General features: G+C 42.1%; 2 protein-coding genes across 4 annotated transcripts in view; one reads left to right on the top strand and one right to left on the bottom strand.

The window, feature by feature from the left end:
- Positions 1-17679, top strand: part of Aff4 (AF4/FMR2 family member 4) — a 70954-nt gene extending 53275 nt beyond the window's left edge. For all 3 annotated transcript variants that reach the window (XM_028775851.1, XM_028775849.1, XM_028775850.1), the window contains 8 exons: positions 2268-2362; positions 3166-3229; positions 3346-3482; positions 3717-3788; positions 5458-5551; positions 7357-7400; positions 8290-8510; positions 11813-17679. In XM_028775851.1, the coding sequence (XP_028631684.1) occupies positions 2268-2362; positions 3166-3229; positions 3346-3482; positions 3717-3788; positions 5458-5551; positions 7357-7400; positions 8290-8510; positions 11813-11940 (855 nt within the window). In that variant the 3' untranslated portion in view covers positions 11941-17679. The remainder of the gene's footprint in view (positions 1-2267; positions 2363-3165; positions 3230-3345; positions 3483-3716; positions 3789-5457; positions 5552-7356; positions 7401-8289; positions 8511-11812) is intronic.
- Positions 17680-18799: 1120 nt separating this feature from the next.
- Positions 18800-19791, bottom strand: Leap2 (liver enriched antimicrobial peptide 2). The gene is made up of 3 exons (XM_028775852.1): positions 19673-19791; positions 19364-19500; positions 18800-19073 (listed from the first exon to the last, which is right to left on the bottom strand). Exons 1-3 carry the CDS (start codon positions 19727-19729, stop codon positions 19037-19039), a joined length of 231 nt encoding a protein of 76 aa, XP_028631685.1. The 5' UTR covers positions 19730-19791; the 3' UTR covers positions 18800-19036.
- Between the last annotated feature and the right edge of the window lie 3607 nt (positions 19792-23398).

Below are 23398 nucleotides of genomic sequence, written 5' to 3'. Positions count from 1 at the left end.
GTTGTTTTGTTTGTTTTTCGAGACAGGGTTTCTCTGTGTAGTCCTGGCTGTCCTGAAACTCACTCTGTAGACCAGGGGAGCCTCGAACTCTCGAACTCAGAAATCTGCCTGCCTCTGACTCCCAAGTGCTGGGATTAAAGGCGTGGGCCATCACTGCCCAGCATTCATACACTTCCTAAACTGTTCATGTCAGAGCAAGTCCATGACAGTAGTTAAGTAACAATTAAGAATATATTTAAGTTTTTAAGAATATAGTCCAGGGTGGTGGCGGTGGTATATACCTTTAATCCCAGCCCTTGGGAGGCAGAGTCAGGAGGATCTCTTGAGTTCAAGGGCAGCTTGGTCTATAGAGTGAGTTCTAGAATAGTCAGACAGTCAGGGCTACACAGAGAAAGTCTGTCTAAAATAACACACACACACACATATATATGTTATTTATTTATATTTATTTATATACATATATATATAATATAATCATGTGTCTATAAAATTCACAAGATTATTAAGTAAACAAAAGTTTGGAAAATGAATATTCTAAACTGCTACATGCTGTTACAGCCTATTAAATGTGGTAGTTAAAGATTTTAAGCTTAAGTAAGTAAAATTACAAGCTTTTCAAGCTGAGTTGTACAGATAGATTTCCCTCCAAACAAGCAGCCTATGTCTTTGGGAACTTGGGGAGCTTGCCCAGCATCACAGGGACAGTGTTTGGTTGCCCATCTTCACTGCTCCTCTTCTTACAGGCTTACTGGCTCTTCTGCCATTTTGAAACTTTTTGATACAAAATTGGAGGCTTTCATGCTCATGTCTGAGCTCACATGCTCATCAGGAGCTGCAGTTATATAGCAGTTATGAGCCACTGGATCAAACTCACGTTTCCTGGACGAGCAAGAAGTGCTCTCATTCACTGAACCATCTTTCCAGCCCCTTAGACTACCTTAAAACAATAATAAAACCTATCTAAGCTGGGCGGTGGTGGCACACGCCTTTAATCCCAGCACTTGGGAGGCAGAGGCAGGCGGATTTCTGAGTTCGAGAGTTTGAGGCTAGCCTGGTCTACAGAGTGAGTTCCAGGACAGCCAGGGCTACACAGAGAAACCCTGTCTCGAAGAAGAAGAAAAAAAATAAATAAAAAAACCCTATCTAATTCTAACACTTACTTCAGAAGGTAGTTGAAGAACTAACAACCATACTAAATAGTTAACTTAGGCTTTAGTGGTGAACTTCTTTTTGTTTTTCTTTTGTTTGTTTGTTTGTTTGTTTGTTTTTGAGATAGGATCTCACTATGTAGTCCAGAACTTACTGCATAGACCAGGCTGTTTTTGAACTTACAGTTCAATTGAGTGTTAGAATTAAAGGCATGTGCCACCACACCTAGGATCTTTTTTCGTGAGTGGTACTGTGATACTACCCTTTACTTCTTTCTGTGTGTGCGTGTGCATGTGTTCAGGCGCTTCCGATACAGCACCACGCAACACGTCCCCAGTTGTGTGCCCATGCATGTATGCAGAGGCCAAGGGAGGAGGGCCTTTGGTATTGCTTCCTTCTGAACTTTATCTCATTCTTTTAGTTTTTAAGTTTTTTGTTTTTGTTTTTTATGTATGAGTGTTTTGCATTTGTGTATGTGTGATATGTACCACTTGTGTGGCTGGTGCCAGAGGTCAGAAAAGGGTATTGGATCCCTTGAGCTAGAGTTACAGGTGGTTGTGAGACATGTTTTGGGTGCTTGGGACCAAACTCAGGTACTCTGCAAAAGCAACCAGTGCTCTTAACTGCTGAGCCCTCTCCTAGCTTAAATGCCTTGCACAAAGTAGACTCTTAATATGTACAAAAATAAATATTTTGGTATATAAAATGGACCCAGTCTATTTGGTTATATAAAATGTACTCAATCCTTTTTTTTTTTTATTTTTTTTTTTGGTTTGGTTTTTCGAGACAAGGTTTCTCTGTGTAGTCCTAGCTGTCCTGGAACTCACTCTGTAGGCCAGGCTGGCCTCAAACTCAGAAATCTGCCTTCCTCTGCCTCCCAAGTGCTGGGATTAAAGGTGTGCACCACCACCGCCCGGCTGAACTCAGTCTTCTGTTGGAGGAAATAAAGAAGAAGAAAAAAAGTCTTCTGTTGGGTAGAAGCAGTATAAAATTTAAAACAAAGACATTTGAAGACTATGGAAGTTTGTTTCTGTCTTAGCAGTGGCTAAAAGTGAGATTAGCTTCATTTTTAATCTCCTGACAATTTTCAACTTAGCTGTGTCTATTCTTTTGGTCAGGAGAAGGCTCCAAATAGCTCCTCTAATTGTCCTCCGTCCACACCAACTCCTGATTCCTCGAAGCCTCGGAGAACAAAGCTTGCCTTTGATGACAGGTGAGATCAATTTTGTGGGTTTTGTTTTTTTGTTTTTTTGAGACAGAATTTTCTATGTAGAAAATTCTGGAGCTAGCCTGGAGCTCAGTGACCAGGCTGGCTTCACACTCTTAGAGGTTGGCCTGCTTCAGCCTCCTGAGTGTTTGGATTAAAGGCGTGTAGTACCACCATGCCAGCTGTAAAGAGGTAAATATACTTTCATGTATTCATTTTAGAAATTCCAGTCAGCACATAATAAACTCACTTAACTATGTCAGGTCCTATATGATTAATACTTGTGTATGACCTACGGAATATTCAGATTTTAACATGAAAGGCATCTTTAGTCCAGCTACTCCTTTAACAGCTAGTGGCTCTTCAGAGTGACAGGAAGGATGTTCTTCCTAGAGCTGTTCCTGCTGTCAGTACCACTACTAATAGCAGGGGTCTTCTCAGATAAGCAGTTACTTTCTCTTGCCTTCTGTTAGAAGGTAGTACTCCTACATGTATCCTATTTACTCTTGGTTAAAACAAAACATACCAAAAAAGACTTGAGTAAGCTAATGTTTAATACTAGGGAACTTGATCTGTATGTCTACTTGAGTAGAAGATTTGCCATAGTAGCCCATAATTTATGTTCTTAATCTATATACATTTGGCAGAAAATTAAGATGTTTGTTAATAGTTTACTATTGTTATAAAATGTTTAGTAATCATTCACTTCTCGAGAATGTGGAAGCTGTAAGATAGTAAAGACTAAAACAACTTAGTAATTTTCTTAGGAAATGTTGACCATTTTTATTTATAAAAAATTTATTTTGCAGAAATTATTCAGCAGACCATTATTTACAAGAAGCAAAAAAACTCAAACACAATGCAGATGCTTTGGTATGTACATATTCTTCCTGATGTGCTTCGTCAAGCTAATATTCAAGTTTTAACTTGTCTTCCCTTCAGTTGTCTGTATTTGCAGTAGGTCATTAATCAGCGCTGTTTTCCTTTAGTCTGATAGGTTTGAGAAGGCTGTGTACTACCTTGATGCTGTGGTGTCTTTTATTGAGTGTGGGAATGCATTAGAGAAGAACGCTCAGGAATCCAAGTCCCCATTCCCTATGTACTCAGACACGGTGGAGCTCATTAAGTAAGTGGGGAACTTGACGTTTGATTGGAATATCTTTATCATTTATTATTGTTACTTAGTTATTTGAGTAACATAATATGGTGATCTAGGAAGATACTTAGTGTTCCGTTTTCCTTAGGAAGATTTCAGTGGGTGTTTTATTTAGGGTTGATTTTGATATTTTGAGAACATAAGTTCTAAGATCAAGGTGAAATATTCTGTTCTACTTGGTTTGTTTTTTATCTCAACTCATAGATACACTATGAAACTAAAAAATTATTTGGCACCAGATGCTACAGCTGCAGACAAGAGACTCACAGTACTTTGGTAAGTGTTTTGTCTTCTAGCCTTTGCTGGGAGACAGGCAATTCCTTGATGAATTATACTGTGTGTGCTTTTATGAATAGTATCCTTGAATCAGTCTTCCACAACCCCTTCATAAACCTTAACAGTCAAACAGGAAAGAGCTCAAACCCCTACTGAAAGGTTTTAGCTCCTGTCTCTAATCCACTGCTCTCTTGATGAAAGTGCAGGAGTAGGACCAATGCTAGAACCCTGCATTGAATTAAGTGACCACTTTTTAAAGCTCTTCTTTCTATACATGCCCCTTGTCTTAGTTAAGGTTTTTATTGCTCTGAAGAGACACCATGACCAAGACGACTCATATAAAGGAAGACATTTATTTGGGGCTGGCTTACAGTTTCAGAGGTTTAGTCTATTATCATCATAGCAGGAAGCATGGCAGCAAACAGGCAGGCATGGTGCTGGAGAGGGAGCTGAGGGTTCTATATCTAGTTCTTGGTCAGAAGGCATACAGAAGGAGACTCTTCCCACACTGGGCAGAGCTTGAGCATAAATCCTCAAAGCCCACCCCAAACATGACACACTTCCTCCCAACAAGGCTACACCTCCTAATAGTGTCATTTCCCATGGGCCAAGCATATTCTTTTTTTTTCCAGACAGGGTTTCTCTGTGTAGTCCTGGCTGTCCTGGAACTCACTTTGTAGACCAGGCTGACCTCGAACTCTTGAACTCAGAAATCTGCCTGCCTCTGCCTCCCAAGTGCTGGGATTAAAGGCGTGCACCACCACCGCCCGGCAGACCAAGCATATTCAACCCACCACACCCGTTTGGTTTTTTTCAGAGCAGTATCTGTTCACTTATTCGAGTTGCATACTTGACCAGGCACTGTGTTTACACTAGAACTGTACCTGTGAACTGTTTGACATTACTCTGTACATTATGGAGTCTAAACTCCAGTAAGAAGAGACAGAATCTAATCAATCACATGAATATGTAAACAAATTATTTGAAAAAAAAGAATACCCAGGCCAGGCATGGTGGCCCATACTTTTAATCCCAGTACTCAGGAGATAGAGGCAGGTGGGTCTCTGTGAGTTCGGGGTCAGCCTGGCTTACATATGGAGAGTTTTAGGATTTCTAGGAAGATAGAATAGAGAGACCTTGTCTCAAAAAGTAAAGAATCTCTACTCTGTAAGAGTAGATGGTTGGGAGATTGAAGACTTGCTCTGGAGGTGGCAGGCAGGGGCAGGATTGTGGGGAAGAATGGAAAACTTGGAAGGAAAGGAAAGACCAGTGAATGGGAAAGTGGCCTAAAGTGGCCTTTACTGGGTGTGTGAGCAGAAACAATAATTGTGTGGGCTGAACTGTATGAGCTGAGTGAGTGTTAGTGTATTTCATCTCACTCATAGTGTTCAGTTTTCTACTTTTACTTTTTAACTCTTAAAACGTATTTGAATTATGGTATGTTGGTGTAGTCTTAATTTTGAATGTCTGTAATAATGGAATGTTAGGAGTTTCTTAGCTACTTTTATGTTGTGTTCCATATTAAGCTGACCTCTTGGCTTTACTTGAGAGGTAACATTGACCCTGGGCCATGATTGCTCACATAAAGCCAGTTCTGTATCCTTACACAATGGAAAGACTGCTTGTAGATGTAACATGTCTAAATACACTGCCCTTTCCCACTGCCTAGCCTGAGATGCCAGTCATTGTTGTACCTGAGGCTGTTCAAACTGAAGAAGGAGAACGCTCTGAAGTACTCCAAGACGCTGACTGAACACCTGAAGGTAAGTATGTATAACACAGTCCATTGCCTACCCGACAAAATCTGCAAACCTTCCCATCCCTGTCCCATAGATACTCTCACATTTAGGCACAACATAACAAGAGAGGAACAAACTAACTACTGCTTGGAATTCTCAGATATGTTTGTGCTTTCTTGGGAAAGGCTTCAAATGTGTCTATTGGATTACAAAATTTTCATAGCTGTAAACAATAACCATGTCTATTCTGGAAAATGCTCACTACCACCTTTCTTCAAACTGTTACCTGGTTTTGTTTTGTTCCTTACACTGCTAGGAATCTAACCTAGTGCTTGTGCATTCTAAGCAAGTGCCCAACCACTGAACCACACACCCAGCCCAGACAAAGTTATTGTAGTACCCTAAATATCTTCCTTTTTGTTTTTAAATTTCAAGCTAGTACCATATAAATTCTCCCAAATCCTGTTGTAGTTAGGACTTTAAAACTCCTCCATAACTCGCTGTTGCCTGTAGGCTCAAGATCTGGCCTACCAGGTCCTCAAGCATCTCTTATTCCTTGTCTAAACCCCTCTGTATACAACCTAGATGAGTCATGGGTGTTCTCTTTTCTGCCTGGTTTTGTATATAATATGACTTGTTTCCATGTGTTTTTTTTTTCGAGACGGGGTTTCTCTGTGTAGCTCTGGCTGTCCTGGAACTCACTCTGTAGACCAGGCTGGCCTCGAACTCAGAAATCCGCCTGCCTCTGCCTCCCAAGTGCTGGGATTAAAGGCGTGCGCCACCACCGCCCAGCTTCCTCTTCCTTTCATCTATCTCTGTGATTCATTGTTTTTTTCTCCCTTCCCCCCCACCCCCCAATTTTTCCTGCCCAGTCTGCCCACGCATGGAGCCCCTGCTCTCAGGGAACTCACCTCCCTGCTTGGGGAGAGCACGGTTAGGGCCGTGGGAGGCCTCAGTCTCAGACCTTGCCAGGGGCCAAAAAGTGATGAGTACTCAGCGAGTGGCCCTGCTGATGAGCTTCCTCCGCCCCCAGTTTTTCAAGACAGGGTTTCTCTGTGTAATAGTCATGGCTGTCCTGGACTTTCTTTGTAGACTGGGCTAGCCTTGAGCTCACAGAGACCTACCTGCCTCTGTCTTCTCAGTGCTGTGATTAAAGGCATGCACCACCAAGCCCGCCTACTTGTAGTTTCTTTGCATCGTCTTTGAAGTCTTCTAGAACAACCTAGCTTTTCACTTAGTAAATTCTCTCTGTTGTGCAGTCACACATTCTGTGTTGTTGTTTTTAAAGATTTTTTGGAGTTTAAGAGTACTGTCTGCTATTCTAAAAAACCAGATTCAATTCCCAGCATTCACATGACCACTTACAACTCCCTGTGTTCCATAGGATCTGACATCCTCTGCCTTCTAGTGGCATCAGGACTGCATGTGACGCACAGATATACGTGTAGGCAAAAACACCTATACATTAAAAAAAATACTAGAACATTTAAAGGGGTGTATGTGTGTGTGTGTGTGTGTTTTCTCAGAGGCCAGAGGGAAGACCCAGATCACTTGGAGTAAAGTCAGCTGCCCAGCTTGGGGGCTGAGATCCAAAGCCAGGTTCTCTAGACGAGCAACAGTTGCTCTTAACCACTGAGCCAATTCTAGTGTCATGTTACTTTTCTGTGATAGTGTCTCATCTAGTCTGAGCTGACCTCAAACTCACTATGGAGCCAGTTTTGTAAAGTTCTCAAGATCAACCCTAGCCCAACACTTTGGAAGATATTGAACGCTTTAAAAGTTATATATATATATATTGCTGTTAAATAAATTTATTTTTTTCCATGCAGAATTCTTACAGTAATTCTCAAGCACCTTCACCTGGCTTGGGGAGGTAGGTACTATTTTGTTCTCTGAAATATTTCTGATTAATTTATTTGTGGATCAGAGTAGAAATGGACAGCAAAATGGTTACGACTTTTAAAGTATTACAATCTCTAGTAAGGTGTTTTGAATTTTATTTTTTGATTTTGGAATTGAACCCAGGGCCTTTTACATGCTTTTCTACTGTGTTTTGCCTCCAGAAAAGTATTTTTTAAATAATTCTTTCCAATTTAAATATAAAAAGTTTTAGAAAGGTTAGGAATGAGACATGTCACCAGCTCAGACATCTGAGTTGGCTTTTGGTTTGGTTTTGTTTCCCCTTCCTTACCATATAGGTTCATAGATGTTCTTATGTTGTCAGGCTTGGTGGCAAGTACCCTTACCCTCAGCCATTTCTCTAGCCCCCAGATAAGTTTTTATCAGTACCTCTAGTCTTCTCAGGTTGATTTTCATAGTTATTTAGATTTGTTACAGTGATTTTAATGTCACTTAGGTCTTTGCATTGCTAGAGTACAGTGGCTTGGTCTTGATTTCTCTTCCATTTCCACCTACACCCGAAAGGGGAACAAACACCCTGCAAACTTTTACATTTTCTTTTTCATTTTCTAAGTCTATCTATGGAGTCTTTGTGTTAATGTTGACATTTCCATCTTATTTTCCCTTGTCTACCCATCCCCAGGGCTGATGTAAAACCCAGAGCCTTTTGCATGCTAACAAGTGCTCTCCCACTGAGCTGTGTCCTTCTTAATTTGTTCTTCTGAGACAGCCTCCTCCCCCTACCCCGTTGATTTCATAGTATTCATTATGTATATATGAATAACCATCCTGGTTTTTTTTTGTTTTTTGTTTTTTTTTTTGTTTTTTTTGTTTTTTTTTTGTATGTGTGTGTATGTGTGTAGCAAAGCTGTTGGGATGCCCTCTCCTGTTTCTCCAAAGCTGTCACCAGGCAATTCTGGAAGTTACTCTTCTGGGGGAAGTAGTGCTTCAGCAAGTGGTTCTTCGGTGACCATTCCACAGAAAATCCACCAGATGGCAGCAAGCTATGTCCAGGTTACATCCAACTTCCTCTATGCCACAGAAATTTGGGACCAAGCTGAACAGCTTTCCAAAGAACAGAAAGGTTTGTTGGCACTTGATAAACTTTGATGATAGAATAGTTAAAAGAAATGTTTGTGATTTACTTAAGAATGTGGAGACCATTTACTTTATTTTGTGGTTTAAAGAGACTCATAGTCAATTTGCTAATAACCTCCTTTGCTTACATACTACATATTTGCCTCACATACTACATGTGACTAGATGTGGCTAAAATACCCTCAGGCTATGCATGGCTCTTTGTTAGATTACTTTCCCAGCATGCATAAGGCCCTGGGTTTGGCCCCTAATGTGAAGGATGGGGAACAGATGGACTGATGTGGGGGAACAGACAAAGACAAACAGCTTTTGTAGTACTAGTGACACCAGCTAAACTAGAAGTAGTTCTTGGTGTAAGACAGTTATCTCTCTATTCCGACGTGTTGAATGTAGCTCAGAGGCAGTACCTTGTCTACCATCAACCTTCCCCTGTAGTCTCAAGTGTACCTTAAACAGTATAGCAGTTGCACCTGCAGGATGGCTCAGTAGATAAAGGTGCTTACCCTGAAGCCTGAGTTCAAGCCCCAGAACCTACTTGGTGAAAGGTGGAAAGAGACACCACAGAGTTCTCTTCTGACTCAACACAAGTACACTGACACATCCACAGACAAATAAATGTAAGAAAGAGAACCATTAAAAATATAGCAGTGGAGCTGGGCAGTGGTGGCGCATGCCTTTAATCCCAGCACTTGGGAGGCAGAGGCAGGCGGATTTCTGAGTTTGAGGCCAGCCTGGGTTCCAGGACAGACAGACAGGGCTACACAGAGAAACCCTGTCTCGAAAAACCAATATATATATATATGTATATGTATATGTATATGTATATGTATATGTATATGTATATGTATGTATATATGTATATAGCAGTGGATTTGTTTTATGTAATATCCAAGCAAGGTCTAAATGCTGCATTATGTAAGTGTCTTGAGTGGCTCTCCCCCTTATTTGGCCATGCCATTGGTGTTGAGAAGAAATTGGATCATAGACAGTGTCATTCTGCATATGACCATTTCTTCCTCATGCTGCCATTATGTTTGTCATTTTATCTTTCTTAGTTCCTTTCTATTGATTAGATTCAAGTTTAGTATTTAGATATAATGCTCTAGGTGGTGCATCTTATAAGACTATACCTAGTTACCTAATGTATTGAGTTAGTGTTCTGTTGCTGTGAACAGACACCATGACACTGCAACCCTTAATGAAACCATTTGATTGGGACTGGCTTACAGTTCAGAGGTTTAGTCAATTATCATGACAGGAAGCATGGCGGCACACAGGCAGACGTGGTGTTGGAGAAGTAGCTAAGAGTTCTACATCTGGCATTTTAGGCAGCAGAAAGAAACAGTGATGCCACTCACTAGGCCTGGCTTGGGCTTCTGAGACCTCCAAGCCTGACCACAGAGATAGACTTCCTCCAATAAGACCACACCTCCTAACTCATTCATGATGAACTTATGGGACCCATTTTTTTCAAACCACCACAGGTATTTACCCTGTATTGATATTAAGATTCATCAGACCTAAGCCAGTTGGTGGTGGCACATGCCTTTAATCCCAGCACTTGGAAAGCCAAAGGCAGGTGAATCTTTGAGTTCAAGACCAGTACTTGGGAGGCCAAAGGCAGGTAGATCTCTGAGGTCAAGGCCAGCTTGGTCTAAGAGCAAGTTCCAGGATAGCCAAGAGAGACCCTATCTCAAAAATACCAAATAAGTAAGTAAGTAAGTAAGTAAATAAATAAATAAATAATCATCAGACTGATCATGGTGACGTAGGTCTATAGTCTCTGAAGGATTGCAAGTTGGAAACAAGTCTGAACTACATTGCTCCGTCTTTAAAAAAATTTTTTTTTTAATTTTTGGCATCAATAGGTTATTATGTGGTGTCACTTTGATGAACATGATATAACATTTCCTTTTAAACTTTAACTTACACTTTTGACATCTGTGATGACTATTGCCTAGATCCATTATTAGGAAAAAAATTCATTATGTGCCAGGCATAGTAGTGCCTGCCTGTAGGCTTAGATTTTTCAAAACCTTCTTTAATAAGGGTTCTCAAACATTTGACCCCTCTTCTAGCCCACTGTCCAAAAAGGTAGGGGAGAAAAAATGGTAAATAGGACAAGGGGATGGGAACCTATTTGGAAGTGATTCTTTGGGGCGATTCCAATCTCCGTTGTTGGGATACCAGCCTCCCAGTTCAGTAGTGTCAAGATACCAATAGTCCAGTTCAAAAGTGTCACCAAACAGCAGTGTTGGCACGATCCAGCAGAAACAGCCAGGCCTCTGCCAAATCAGCACGAGTCAGTGGGAGTGACCAGGAGTTCTCTGTTGTGCCTCTCTCAATGAAGTGAAGATCAGCAAAGACAAAAGACCAACAAAGAGTTGCACAGCTAGCTATGCAGGCTCCCCCATCATTGTCTATTGACAGTGTTATCTCCAAACATCATGTGAGTCTGCATCACATGATACAACCAGAAACTTCCACTTCATCTGCCTGTAATTCCAGGAATTGGGAGCAGAAGCTGTAAGGATCAAGAGTTTGAGATTATCATTGGGAATTCAGGGCAGCCTGAGCTATGTAAAACTCTATTCAGGGAGGGAGTGAGCGAAGAAAAACCAGCAGCAATATTCTATTTATTATTATTTATTCTGTTTTATGTGCATTGGTGTTTTTGCCTGCATGTCCTGTCTGAGGGTGTCATATCTCCTGGAATTGGAGTTAGTTACAGACAGTTGTGAACTACCATGTGGGTGCTGGGAATTGAACCCAGGTCCCCTGGAAGAGCAACCAGTGCTCTTAACCCCTGAGCTTTCTCTTCAGCCTTACTACTTACTTCTTGCACAAAAATAACATGTAGAGAGTGCTTTTGAGTAATCCAGTGGGCACTGCACGTGCACCAATGAGACGCCATTTTTTAATGTGTAATAGCAGTTGACTACTTTTTTTTCTTTTTTTGTTTTTTTGTTTTTTTGAGACAGGGTTTCTCTGTATAGCCCGGGCTGTCCTGGAACTCACTTTGTAGACCAGGCTGGCCTCGAACTCAGAAATCTGCCTGCCTCTGCCTCCCAAGTGCTGGGATTAAAGGTGTGCACCACCACTGCCTGGCACAGTTGACCATTTTCATCAGTGGTATTCTCCTAGAATTCATTACCATGCATTCTGTTTAAAATGTATTACTTTCTGAACCTGAGACTCTGTAGAGACCTTTAGTGTGGGAGACCTGCTGTTTTATAGGTAAATCAGTGAAGAATGTGTGATACTTAATGAATGTTTTTAATTTTCTAGAATTCTTTGCTGAACTGGACAAAGTGATGGGCCCTCTCATCTTTAATGCAAGCATCATGACAGATCTGGCTCGTTACACCCGGCAGGGACTACATTGGCTTCGGCAGGATGCCAAGCTGATATCTTGAACTGAACATACTCTCGTTGCCTCTGATTTTTTCCACAACACTGTGTCACATCACAAAGGAAAACTGCCATAACACACCACCTAGTCGACACTAAGAATGAGGAATGGTTTTCTCCTCTCTGGTTTATGTTGTTGTTTCTATAACCCAAAGCTATCATATCAATTGTCCCTTTCAATATTCCCAATGTGACAAGTATTTAAATGCTTCTAAACCTGCAGTACATCAGCAAGATGGTTTTAGTAATTGGAATTCCAGTTGCAATTCATAAATAATCAAGTAAAATTCTATTTATTTTCCTTTTTTCAAGTTCCCAGATTGGAGCTTGTTTAAAGCTTAGTATTTCTGCCTATAAATTTATTCTGTTGAATATTTAGCATAAATTTAATGTAGGCATTTTATTTATATATTTTGGGAGCTGTGTTACTTAATGTCTTCTAAGATAAGAGTTGGCTTGTCCAAGACAGGACTTGTTCTTTCTACAGCTACTCACCTATGTTCTTTTAAGTCTTACTACAGTCTTATTATTGTAGGATTATGCTTGGTATTAAGGATGCTCTTCCACATGTGAAAAGTCATTTAAACATGAGAAGATGGCATTCTACATGGGTGCAGGAATGGAGTGGGTCTGGTTTGGTATGCATTATTTCAAAACTGTGAATGTCTGTTAGTAACACTAGCAATCACAAGGTGACTACATTGCATCTAATGCATTACAAAAAAGCAGATAGATTTGCTGGGGAAGCACATGATACTGAATGGCTTCATAAAGGACAATCTTAAACTATGAGTTTATTAAAACCTTATATTCTTTTTTGTTTCACTCATTTGACACTTGATTGAAAACAGAGTAAGTTACTCCTAAAAACAGTGATCCAGTTTCTGAAGGCTGCAGCCTGTATTCACTGATAATGTTTGAAGGTTAAAGTCTGGATTTCCCCTATGGTGGAGAGACTGTAATGCTCAGATATGACAGTCCAGTAACTGGATCTTGAAAGGAGGTGTCCCAATGCCTAATGTGGAGATAATGAATTTCTCTTTCCAAAGATCCTCATCAATGATGTATGCTTTTGACAGGATCAGAAAACTCACAGTAGCAGCTGGGCATGGTTGTGTGTATCTGTAATCCCAGCACTTGGGAGTGATGACAAGAGGGTCAGGAGGTCAGAATCATCCTCAAGCTACATAAAGCTAGACAGTGAGTTTGGGGCTAGCCTGAGCTACATGATCCTTTGTCACATCGAAGATAGAAAGAAAATTTATACTAGAAAAGTACCTAACTTGGCTCAATGTGAGCTTTCTTGGAAAGGGGGAAATAATAGGGGTAGTGCTTAGGAAGCCAGCTCTGTAACAATTCCTTATCAAACTACTGTTCCCGACCGACAAGGTGCGTATAGCAGTGAAGGGCGAGGAATGTCTCTCTTCCTCTATACTTCTTTTTAGTGACCCCGTCATGTCTGGTGTGCCTTAAATCTTAACTTTAAATGATAACTCTATGGATTGTTTACAGATAAAGTTTTATGCTGGGACCAGATTAGCCATTCATGGTTGGTCCTCTACAATAATAATTTCAATTTCTCTTTGATTTTAAATTTTCCTTTAGAGTCACATTAAGATAGATTCCTTCAGAAAAGCTAATACTTTGGTACCTGACTTAGTGTAATCAATTGGGTATAATGCTGCTTCAAAAAATGACTTTTCCTTCTCATTCCAAAAATCCATCCAATTAGGGAGAAAAATCCCCTATTATTAGCAGATGATTGTTCAAACTTGAATGGACAGGGGAAGACGGACAGAGATCTTGACTGCAGTGGTGTCGCGAATCCTCTCCGACCCTCCTTCACCACCTGTTTCTGAAGATTAGTGAACTTTGTCCTGCAGTCTCATATCTACAGAGCTTAACTGCTTTGTGTCTCATTATTTTTACATAGTGTTGAAGGTTGATACCTAGAGCTTATGCTGAATTTAACATTTTTCCCTTGGAGAAATTGCCTCTGTACCTTTCTAGTTTAATCGTAGTGTACTTAAGGAAGAATTCTTCAGAGGCCATCGTTTTCTCTCTCGTGCTAGTGACCTCCGTGGACTGTGCGTCCTGTCCTTGCTCCTCTCTCACTCTGGCTCCTTCACTTCAGGGAGGCCTTAGCAGTAGAAAAAGCACCCTCCTTCTATGCTTTCAGCCCTGAGCAGCCGCAGGGCTGGGGCTCTGCTTTCCAGCTCTGGTCTGTGTGCAGCACACTCTAGAGCAACTAACGTCATGCTAAAGCAGAGTTTCCTCCGTGTTTATGGTGCTGCTTTAAGATGTTTTTCCTTTAAAACTGTCAATTCTTGGAGAATGAAACTGTTAAACCTTTCATTGTGGAGGATTTTCCTCACCAGGTAGAAATGGGCAAGGGATCAAAGTCCGATCCTAAGCGATTGCATTTTTGATGTCATGTGTCTCTTCTTAGATGTTTTGTCTCAGTCATGTCCAGCACATACTTTGGACTCCTTTACAAATGACCATCCCTCCCTTCTCAGTAGGTGCCCTCAGTGTTTTTTAGCCATTTAAAGCTGATTTGACAAGTGGCTACAAACCTAGTCTAAAACTTGTATTCACTATATAGTTAGTAATAGAAATAGCAACTACTGTTAATGCTCAGTTCACTGCTCTTAAGATCACATTGCTATGCCAGGAGGCAGCAGCATGCACCATTGGACTCTGCACAGGCACCTCACACAACCGCAGTGATGCAGCTGTCACAGTAGTCCTGCCTGTGAGAGGCTGGGCTGTGGGGAGCACTCCTCTCCAGGCATTCAAGATTACATAGCCTAGCCCATGTCCCATTCTGGCTGGAGAGCACCCAGCCCTTTCCTTGCTCAGTGACACCTTTTTCTGGGCAAGAAGCTATGAAGTCACTTTGTTATCGGTAAGTGCTTCAAATAAAGTCACAGATATAGCTGCTGAAGAGAGAAGATTGATCTCTACTGATTTAATTCTCTAATATAAAAGCAATTCAGAGTAATGTGTGCACGCGTCTACAGTTGCTGTTTTTCTGGGAAGCTCTTGCACTAGAGATTTATAGGCATCTGGGTTGCACTTTGAATGACACACTTGTGGCTTTAGAGTAGCTCTTGTTCTTTTGTTTTAAAATTGTTCTTCATTTCTTTTCATTAAAGGTTTAATCAGCTAGATTAGAAAGCACCATTTGTATTTAACAGCTGAAACTTTGGTACGTTGCCATTTAATGAATGAGCTTGCATTGTGTAGCCAGGGCCTATACAAAAGCTTTTGTCAGGAATACAAGCACTGCCTGGGGCTGGTGCTCAGAGGAGTTTTTAGTGCAACAGTAATAGCTCCATTGGGTGATGCCTAGCTCAGTTGAGAAGGGGGATGCTGTACACTCTTCTAGGTATGAGGGTATGCGACTTTGGATCTTAAAATTATGTACACATACACACTTTATATATATATATGTATGTATGTATGAAAACATGGAATTAGTTTGTCAAAAATGTGTGTGTTTAGTATTTTAGCTTAGTGCAACTATTTCCACATTATTTATTAAATTGATCTAAGACACTTTGTTCTTGGCACCTTGAATATTAACATTCAAGGATGCGATGTGTATTCCTTTAGATTGTTAAAGCTTAATTACTATGATTTGTAGTAAATTAACTTTTGAAATATATTTGAGCCCTTCTGTAGTATAATAGGGCTCTTACAGGGTGGGAAAGATTTTAATTTTCCAATAGCTAATTGAACAAAATGGCTTCATTGTATATTTTGATTTATAGGAGTCTGTAGGTGTCTGGATCCCAAGGACATCTACTAAGGATGACTGTTTTAGGCGGGTGTAATGGTGTTTAGACTTTACCTAAGTGACTTGGAAAGCCAGAGCACCTTGTTCAAATCCAGACTCCTGTAACTCATGTTCCTCTAGGATATGGAACACAATCCCATCCAGCTTCACATTTCAGTTAGAAAGGCAGACTTCTTTTCCAGTGATATTGTACACCTAGTGTTGCTATGAGTAAAATCAGTAGAAAAAATACTGATGAAGGTCTGGGAAAATACACTGACTTGGCCAGCTGTCACATTTGTAAATGTACCTTTCCCATGCCTTCCAGTGGAGGCATTCAGCTGCAACTTTTCAGACCCTAAAACCAAGCCAGCAAGTAACACATTCTTAAGGTTAGAGAAGGCCAGGAGTGCTGGTGCATCCCCTGAGGCAAAGGTCATCCTTTGCTAGATAGAGAGCTGGAGATCCCGAGACCCACTCCAAAAATTAGAGACATTTAAAAGTTCCTTGGTGAACCAGTGTAGTAGTGCTAGCTTTAATTCTAGCTAGTCTGAGACCAGCATGCACTACACAGAGAGAGCCTGGGAGAAAAGAAAGTGGAGTAAGAGGATGCTGATCTGCAGAACTCCTGTTTACAAGAACCCCATGGTTAATTAAAAAGAACTTGCTGTTTCCAGAGCCAAGGGATAGAAAAGAAGCTACACTTCTCTTGTAAATGGTATTTAGAACAAGGTGTTCAGGTGAAGTCTCAACTAGTCAGAGGTTTCAGCAGCTTAAATTGCTAATATTTAAGAAGTTGATTTTCAGGAATGTCTGCATGCGCCTCTCTCCTTGCTGCCATTGATCAGCTCAGCAGAAGTCATCCTTCTTAAACATGGAGAAAGCTCTCAGATGAGCTTGGACAAGCTCCCACCCAGAAATCCTAATACTTGGTTTTGACTGTGCTGCTTCTGTGTTAGGTTTCTTCTCAGCTTTTAGCCACTGGGGTTTTCTGCCTGTTCTGTACCTCCCTGGAAGATGTCAATTTGGAAGTGCTGCCTTTCAAACCAATGCCACGGTGTCCAGACAGTTGAGCTTGTTGCTGATTCAGAGGTGTCCCCATTATGCTCACACCTGGCACATTACTGACATGAGCAATCGACAGTACGTAGGTGAGGGTAGGGGTGGGGCTAGCCAACAGCGCTGGCTCAATTGCCAGGGCCTGCAAAGGCCTCACTTGAGGGCCAGACACTAGGTTGGTAAGCACAGTTAGGGAAATTTCTACCTAGCCTCCGTTTTGAATGATTCTGAGAAATTTTATATATGGAGGATGGAAATGCTTATATATTTATTGAAGATCTTTTTATTTGAAATTAAAATCATTTGGTAAATAACAGTTTAATATTTGGGGAGGGTTTTGGAGAGGAAGTAACATGGTTGATAAAGTACAGGCCTGGTGACTCTTCTGAAAGGCGCTGTTGCTCATAGGAGAGAGGCCTTTATCTTGGACATGATCCAATCTTTGTCTTATGTTTCTTTTATCCAAAATATCTAGACATCTGACACTTTCAACCAAAATTTCAATTATATACTGTGATTTTTATTTGTTGCAATATGTTAAATTTCAGAGGTACTTTGGGGCTCAAAAGCTAGGATTTCTAAGTCAGTATGTGCATTTCACATAATAAGCTGTTAATGGTGAGCAAAGTATTATATACTAACTAGATTTTCCACATCTGTATAGTATATTATATGTATTTTGTGGTATTGAGATTATAGAAAGTTTAGAGTGTCAAACATGCGTTTAATGTGTATTTTTAAACAAATTTATGGCAATTAAAATATTTGGAGACAAGGGTATCACATTTCAATTTGTAAAACTCTTTTTAACTCTACTGTGTCATTACAATGCTTTGTATAATGCCAAACCATAGCTGGAGAAACTAAGTTTAATAAATATCAGCTAGCTTTTCTGTATAACGTTTACAAGCGCTGTGCTCCCGCTTCTTCAGCTCCTACCGTGAGCTTTTGTGTAGTTGCTTTATGTCTTAAGGTCCAGTCTGACTCTGCAAGGGTCTGGTCCCGCTAGCACAGGTCTCGGTTTTTGGTTACAGAAACTTTGGACTCAGGACTGGAGAGATGGCTTACAAGTTAAAGGCACTGCCTGCTCTTCCAGAGGACCCAGGTTCAAGTCTCAACATTTACGTGGTAGCTCACAGCTGTCAGTGACTACAGTTCCTGGGGATCCAACACCTTTACACAGACATAAATACAGGAAAAACACCAATACACATAAAGTAAATTTTTAAAAACATTTTGGGCGCATGGCCATGGATCTGTGTCCATGAATCTCAGTTGTCCTGCACCAACAGACATCTTCAATCCTTTCTTGAAGCTCTTTTTTTTTTTTTTTTTTTAAGATTTATGTTATGTATATGAGTACACCATCGCTCTCTTGAGACACATCAGAAGAGGGCATCAGATCCCATCACAGATGGTTGTGAGCCACCATGTGGTTGCTGGGAATTGAACTCAGGACCTCTGGAAGAGCAGTCAGTGCTCTTAACCGCTGAACCATCTCTCCAGCCCCCTTGATGCTCTTAAGACAGAACTATTATTTATTTTTACTATTTATTTATTGGTGAGTTTTGTATTTTTCTGAGACAGGGTTTCTTTGTGTAGCCCTGGCTAACCTGCAACTCACTGTATACACCTGGCTGTCCTTGAACCTACGGAGATCTTCCTGCCTTTGCCTCCACCTCTCTGGTACTGGGATTAAAGGCATGTGCCACCATGCTTATTAAGTCAGACCTTTTTCGGGGAGTGTTCTGTTTCATGTTCATAAAGTTATAGACAAACTTTTACACATCCTCAGGTGGCACATACCAGCCCAAAGAGTTCTTTGCAGAGTAAAGAACCACAACCTCTGCTTTGCCAAGCCTGGCTACTGTTAAGCTTTTGCACCCCCTCTATCCTGCTCACATGAGAGTCTTTGAAGAGTGGGTGACCACCACACTCCCAGGTGGGACAGCACCACTGGTTAGGGAGCGACCACTGTTCCCTATCATGTATGAAGTTAGTCAAGTGTCATTTTCAGACTGCCAGAACTTAGAACAGAGACATTTAATAGTATTTATAGAAAAATAAACTCTGACAAAGTTACGTCTATGTACACATCAACAACATTCTAATAAGAAATGGAGACCAGTTTAAAGCAAGTATCTGTCTTTAAATATTAAAAACACAAGATTGCTTCACTTAGGTCTCTCCAACAAAAATGTGGCTAACAACATTCCATAGAACGGAGCACTGTTGGAGGTGACTCTTCCCCAGGACGAACATCACTCCTGGGCCACATTTAGGGAACATCGTCTTTTTCTATTGGGGGGGGGGGGAGAAAAGACGTGGTTAAGACTGGATGTAGACCTAAGGAGTCCCGAGACACCTCTGTTTCCCCCACCATTCCTTGTTTCATCTGTCCAGTGTTAGGATTCCTGGCTGTCAAGGAACTTAACCTCCATGGAGCTTGCAGCTTCATATATCCTCCCCTGCCCCCCCCCCACCACTCTTTTATCTCAACCTTACCCTTGGGTCTCTGTTTTCTGATCTCATCTCTCCCAGCTTCCCAGTGCTCTCTGGTCCACCCTGTACCCAGGATTATCAAATACCTGCATAGTCTTGTGATACACTCCGAATCATCCCGGCATGAGGCACCAATGGGCCTGAGGGAAACCCCTCTCCAAAATGGGGTCATTCTCCGGGATCTCTTTGCTGAACTCAGTTCTGGTACTGGGGAGCTATTGACCTGTAGAGCAAAGGCATATTCATTTTAGCTGAGGAAGCACCCACCCTCTGTTGCACACCCTTAGAAGAAGGGCTCTTTCCAGGTTGCAGGAGATTGAACTGTACTTCTAAAGACCTGAGTCTGACTTTGAATTCCACGCCACTACTATGTCCAACTATGTTTCCTTTCTTACCTGGCCCAGCAGCAGCAGGCAAGTCAGGAGCACTGCAAAGAGTTTTAGCGGTAGCATCTTGGCAAAAGGAAGATGTTGGAGCCTGAAAGCCAGGGGGCAGTTCCCGTTTCCTTTTATAGACTGACACCTATCTGCCTTTCTCATGGTTGCCAGCTGAGATGGGGCAAAGTTTGTTTGTAATCAGGATCGATGTAATAAGTTAATGTGTACCCAAGGAATGTTCTCAAGGACTACACTCCAGGCACATTGTGCTTACTGCTCCCTCATGGACTTTGATGGCGTTGCTGGTCTGGACCCTTACACCCATCTTATCAGAAATGAGCATTGTCCCACCTTGCCCCTGAAAGCCACGTGAATCTATGAGGGAGACCAGGAATCCTGCCACATTTTTTAGATAACTCAGCAGGCTGGGAATGTAACAGTGGGAGCAGGTATGATGTCCTGGGTTCCATTCCCAGAACCAAGAAAAAAAATTGCTAAAATAGCTCTGTGAGATGGTTATAATCAAAATAGGATTCTAATAAAGTCTTCAGGAGTAATGTTGACCTCTGAGCTTTTCTAGGCAAAAACCACTGACCTGTTGTATACAGGCAATTAGGTATGGCCTTTTCTGGGAGGAGACTTGAGCAGACTGTGTTCCAGTTCCAATTCCCCCACTCATGAGTGGCTGTCATCCTGGCAGTCTGCACCGTCACCTTAGTAAAGACCTGGCTATGAAGAACTGTACCCTTCCTTAGGTTTTTGTTTTTAAAAACATGTGAGGGAGGAGGTAACATAAACTCATTTTTTTTTTTTTTTTTTTTTTTGGTTTTTAGAGACAGGGTTTCTCTGTGTAGCCCGGGCTGTCCTGGAAAACACTCTGTAGACCAGGCTGGCCTCGAACTCAGAAATCCGCCTACCTCTGCCTCCCAAGTGCTGGGATTAAAGGCGTGCGCCACCACTGCCCGGCCGGTAACATAAACTCTTAAGTTGGTGTCATTACAGTTTAGGTCCTGACACCACCAAATGAATCCTGTAGTTTGAGCTTTGGGAGAGCACTTCCCACAGCCTCAGGGCAGTAGATGGTAGACTGAGTCTGAAGCCCAAACACTTGCTTCAGGAGGACTGAATCCCTGTACATTCCTAGATTAACACTTACTGGTATGGAATGTGAATGGTTATGGGTACTAAATGACAAGACCTTTGATTTTGGGAACATCTTACCACATAGCCCAGGCTGGCCCAATTTACAGTTCTGGTGCTGTCTTGGAAGTAGACCAGCACACTTGGCCAGGGAAGTTTTAAAATTTTTGAGAGGGAAAGCTGAATTTGAAGTCAGGATATGCATAGGAGCTTGGATCTCCGTATGGCCATAAGAAACCACACACAAAAACATTACAAATAGATTTCTCTCTCGATGGTCCAATATCTCACATAACCCTTCCCAAGGTTGTTATCTTCATGATGGAACATTTGGACAAAAGTCTGTTTTTAGTTTCTTTGTCCCAGGCACAAATGGAGGAACTGCCAAAGTGCTGAAGGTAGCAGTTGGTTACCAATCTAAGCAAAGCTAATGTCGCTTCATGCCAAGGGAGAAGTGTGGTGAACGTCAGAGGTGGGGTGGGGTGGGATTTAACTGCAAAGATCTGGGGAACACCCCCACCTCCAGCATAAAGAGTCACTGAGTAAAGCCAGGCTGTGGTGGCAATGCACCTTTAATCCCAGCCCTTGGGAGGCAGAGGCAGGTGGATCTCCAGGTTCAAGGACAGCCTGGTCTACATAGTGAGTTCCCTGACGGATACACAGAGAAACCCTATCTTAAAAAAAAAAGTCTCGCCGGGCGGTGGTGGCGCATGCCTTTAATCCCAGCACTTGGGAGGCAGAGGCAGGTGGATTTCTGAGTTCGAGGCTAGCCTGGTCTACAGAGTGAGTTCCAGGACAGCCAGGGCTACACAGAGAAACCCTGTCTCGAAAAACCAAAAAAAAAAAAAAAAAAAAAAAGTCTCTGAGTAGACCCGACTATCAAACATAACCAGTAAATCCTACCAGTTCAGGACTAGGAGACTAATGGGAACTTGTGCAGAGTTGGGGAGAGGCTGTGTGGTGACCTAGTGAGCATTGAGTAAGAACACAGATGTGATTAGGTAAGCAAGACCGAACAACTTGATGTCCTAGAACCAATTAGGTCTGTGGGCTTAGTGCCAGCCTCTCTCCTTCACTAGGGCTCAGACATGGAACTCATCCAAAAGACAAGTTCTTCCTGCACTCTTCCTTCTATTGCTCCCTTCCTTTGCCCCAAGCAAAATCAAAGTAGCCTTTTGTATCGTTCCTTAAGTTCATCATAGCCCAGTCAAGGGAAAGAGCCTGAAACCCTTTGCACAGGAAAATGATCATTCATCCTCATGGGCGCAACACTGCCCAAGGCCTCCAGATTCAAACCATCTGCAGGCCAGCCCTCCTCCCCAAGGAATGAGTTGTTAGGGGCGAGTCATTCAACATCTCAACAAAACCTGTATTTAAAGGAAACGTGGAAGCTACGCTCTGCCCAAAATGTAAACAAGCCGCCTGTGCTCTCCTGTCGAGTATGCTGCTAAATGAGGAGCTATGAGCTCCTTCCTCATAGGCCTCAGCTGCCCTAGTTTCAGCCATAACACAAGAACTCTTGACTGGGAGGCAGAAGCTGTGTGCTGCAGAGTATATCTGACCATCTGACCACAGGCCCGCCCTTCCTGTCTTTAGCATTAGTCTTTTGCTCTGACATGAGAGTAGGTAGGCCTCAGACCTCATGGACACATTTTAGGATTCAAATGGTTCATTTACAAGAAGAGAGAGACTAACAGGCTTGCTGGCAACAGCTTGCTCACCCCAGGCACAACCCCAGGGACCGTCAGAGAAGAGTGCTGGAGAAAAGGAGAAGGGGAAACGTGAGGAGCCGTCTGAATCCCTTCCAGGTGGGAAGTGTCGCTTCCACATTTCCAGCTCATTAAGTCTGGGCAGTAGTGGGACACTTTAGTGTCATCCCTGAGCAAGAGGTGCCTATAAAAGGTGGAAGACTTTGAAATGGAAAAACGTTTCCAGATAACATTTCAACAAAGGGTCAAAGTGTATTTGCTTTTTGGCTGGAACTGGCAGGTGTCTGGGCCTGTACTATGTTGGTCCGCCTATGTCCTGACTACAATACTGGCAGAATGAAGCAAGCTCTCTTTCCCAGATTGCAGCCCATAGGGGAGAGCCATCTGGGGGCAGGAGCATAGGACTTGCCAGAGTTAAATGGAGCAAATGGTTGCATCACAGCAGACGAAAGAGCCATATCTTATGGCTGGAAACTGTTGGTATCTGAGACATGGGACCATAGCAGCACTCTTTCCTTCCTTAAAAGGCTTGACTCAAGGAGATAGGGAAATGGCTTAGTTGGTAAAGTACTTGCCACACAGACAGGAGGACCTAAGTTCAGATCACCAACACCCATGCCAGCATCCACGTAACAAGCCAGGAGTGCCAGCATGTCTGCAATCCTAGCTTTGCTCGTGAGAGAGTGTGTGTGTGTGTGTGTGAAGGGGGGAGGTTAATTTATATTGTTCTTTGTGACTCTCCATAAACAGAACAAGTTCCTAGGGCTGGAAAGATGGCTCAGGGATTAAGAGCAGTGGCTCCTCTTCCAGAGAACCCATGTTCAACTCCCAGCACCCACATGGCAGCTCACAGCTGTCTGTAGCTCCAGTTCCAGGGATTCTGACACTCTCATAT

This window comes from Grammomys surdaster, unplaced genomic scaffold (assembly GCF_004785775.1).
Source record: "Grammomys surdaster isolate TR1022 unplaced genomic scaffold, NIH_TR_1.0 262, whole genome shotgun sequence".
In the NCBI taxonomy this organism is placed as follows: domain Eukaryota; kingdom Metazoa; phylum Chordata; class Mammalia; order Rodentia; family Muridae; genus Grammomys; species Grammomys surdaster.
The sequence above is the reverse complement of the archived record's forward strand: the minus strand, read 5'-3'. Positions and strand labels throughout refer to the sequence as shown.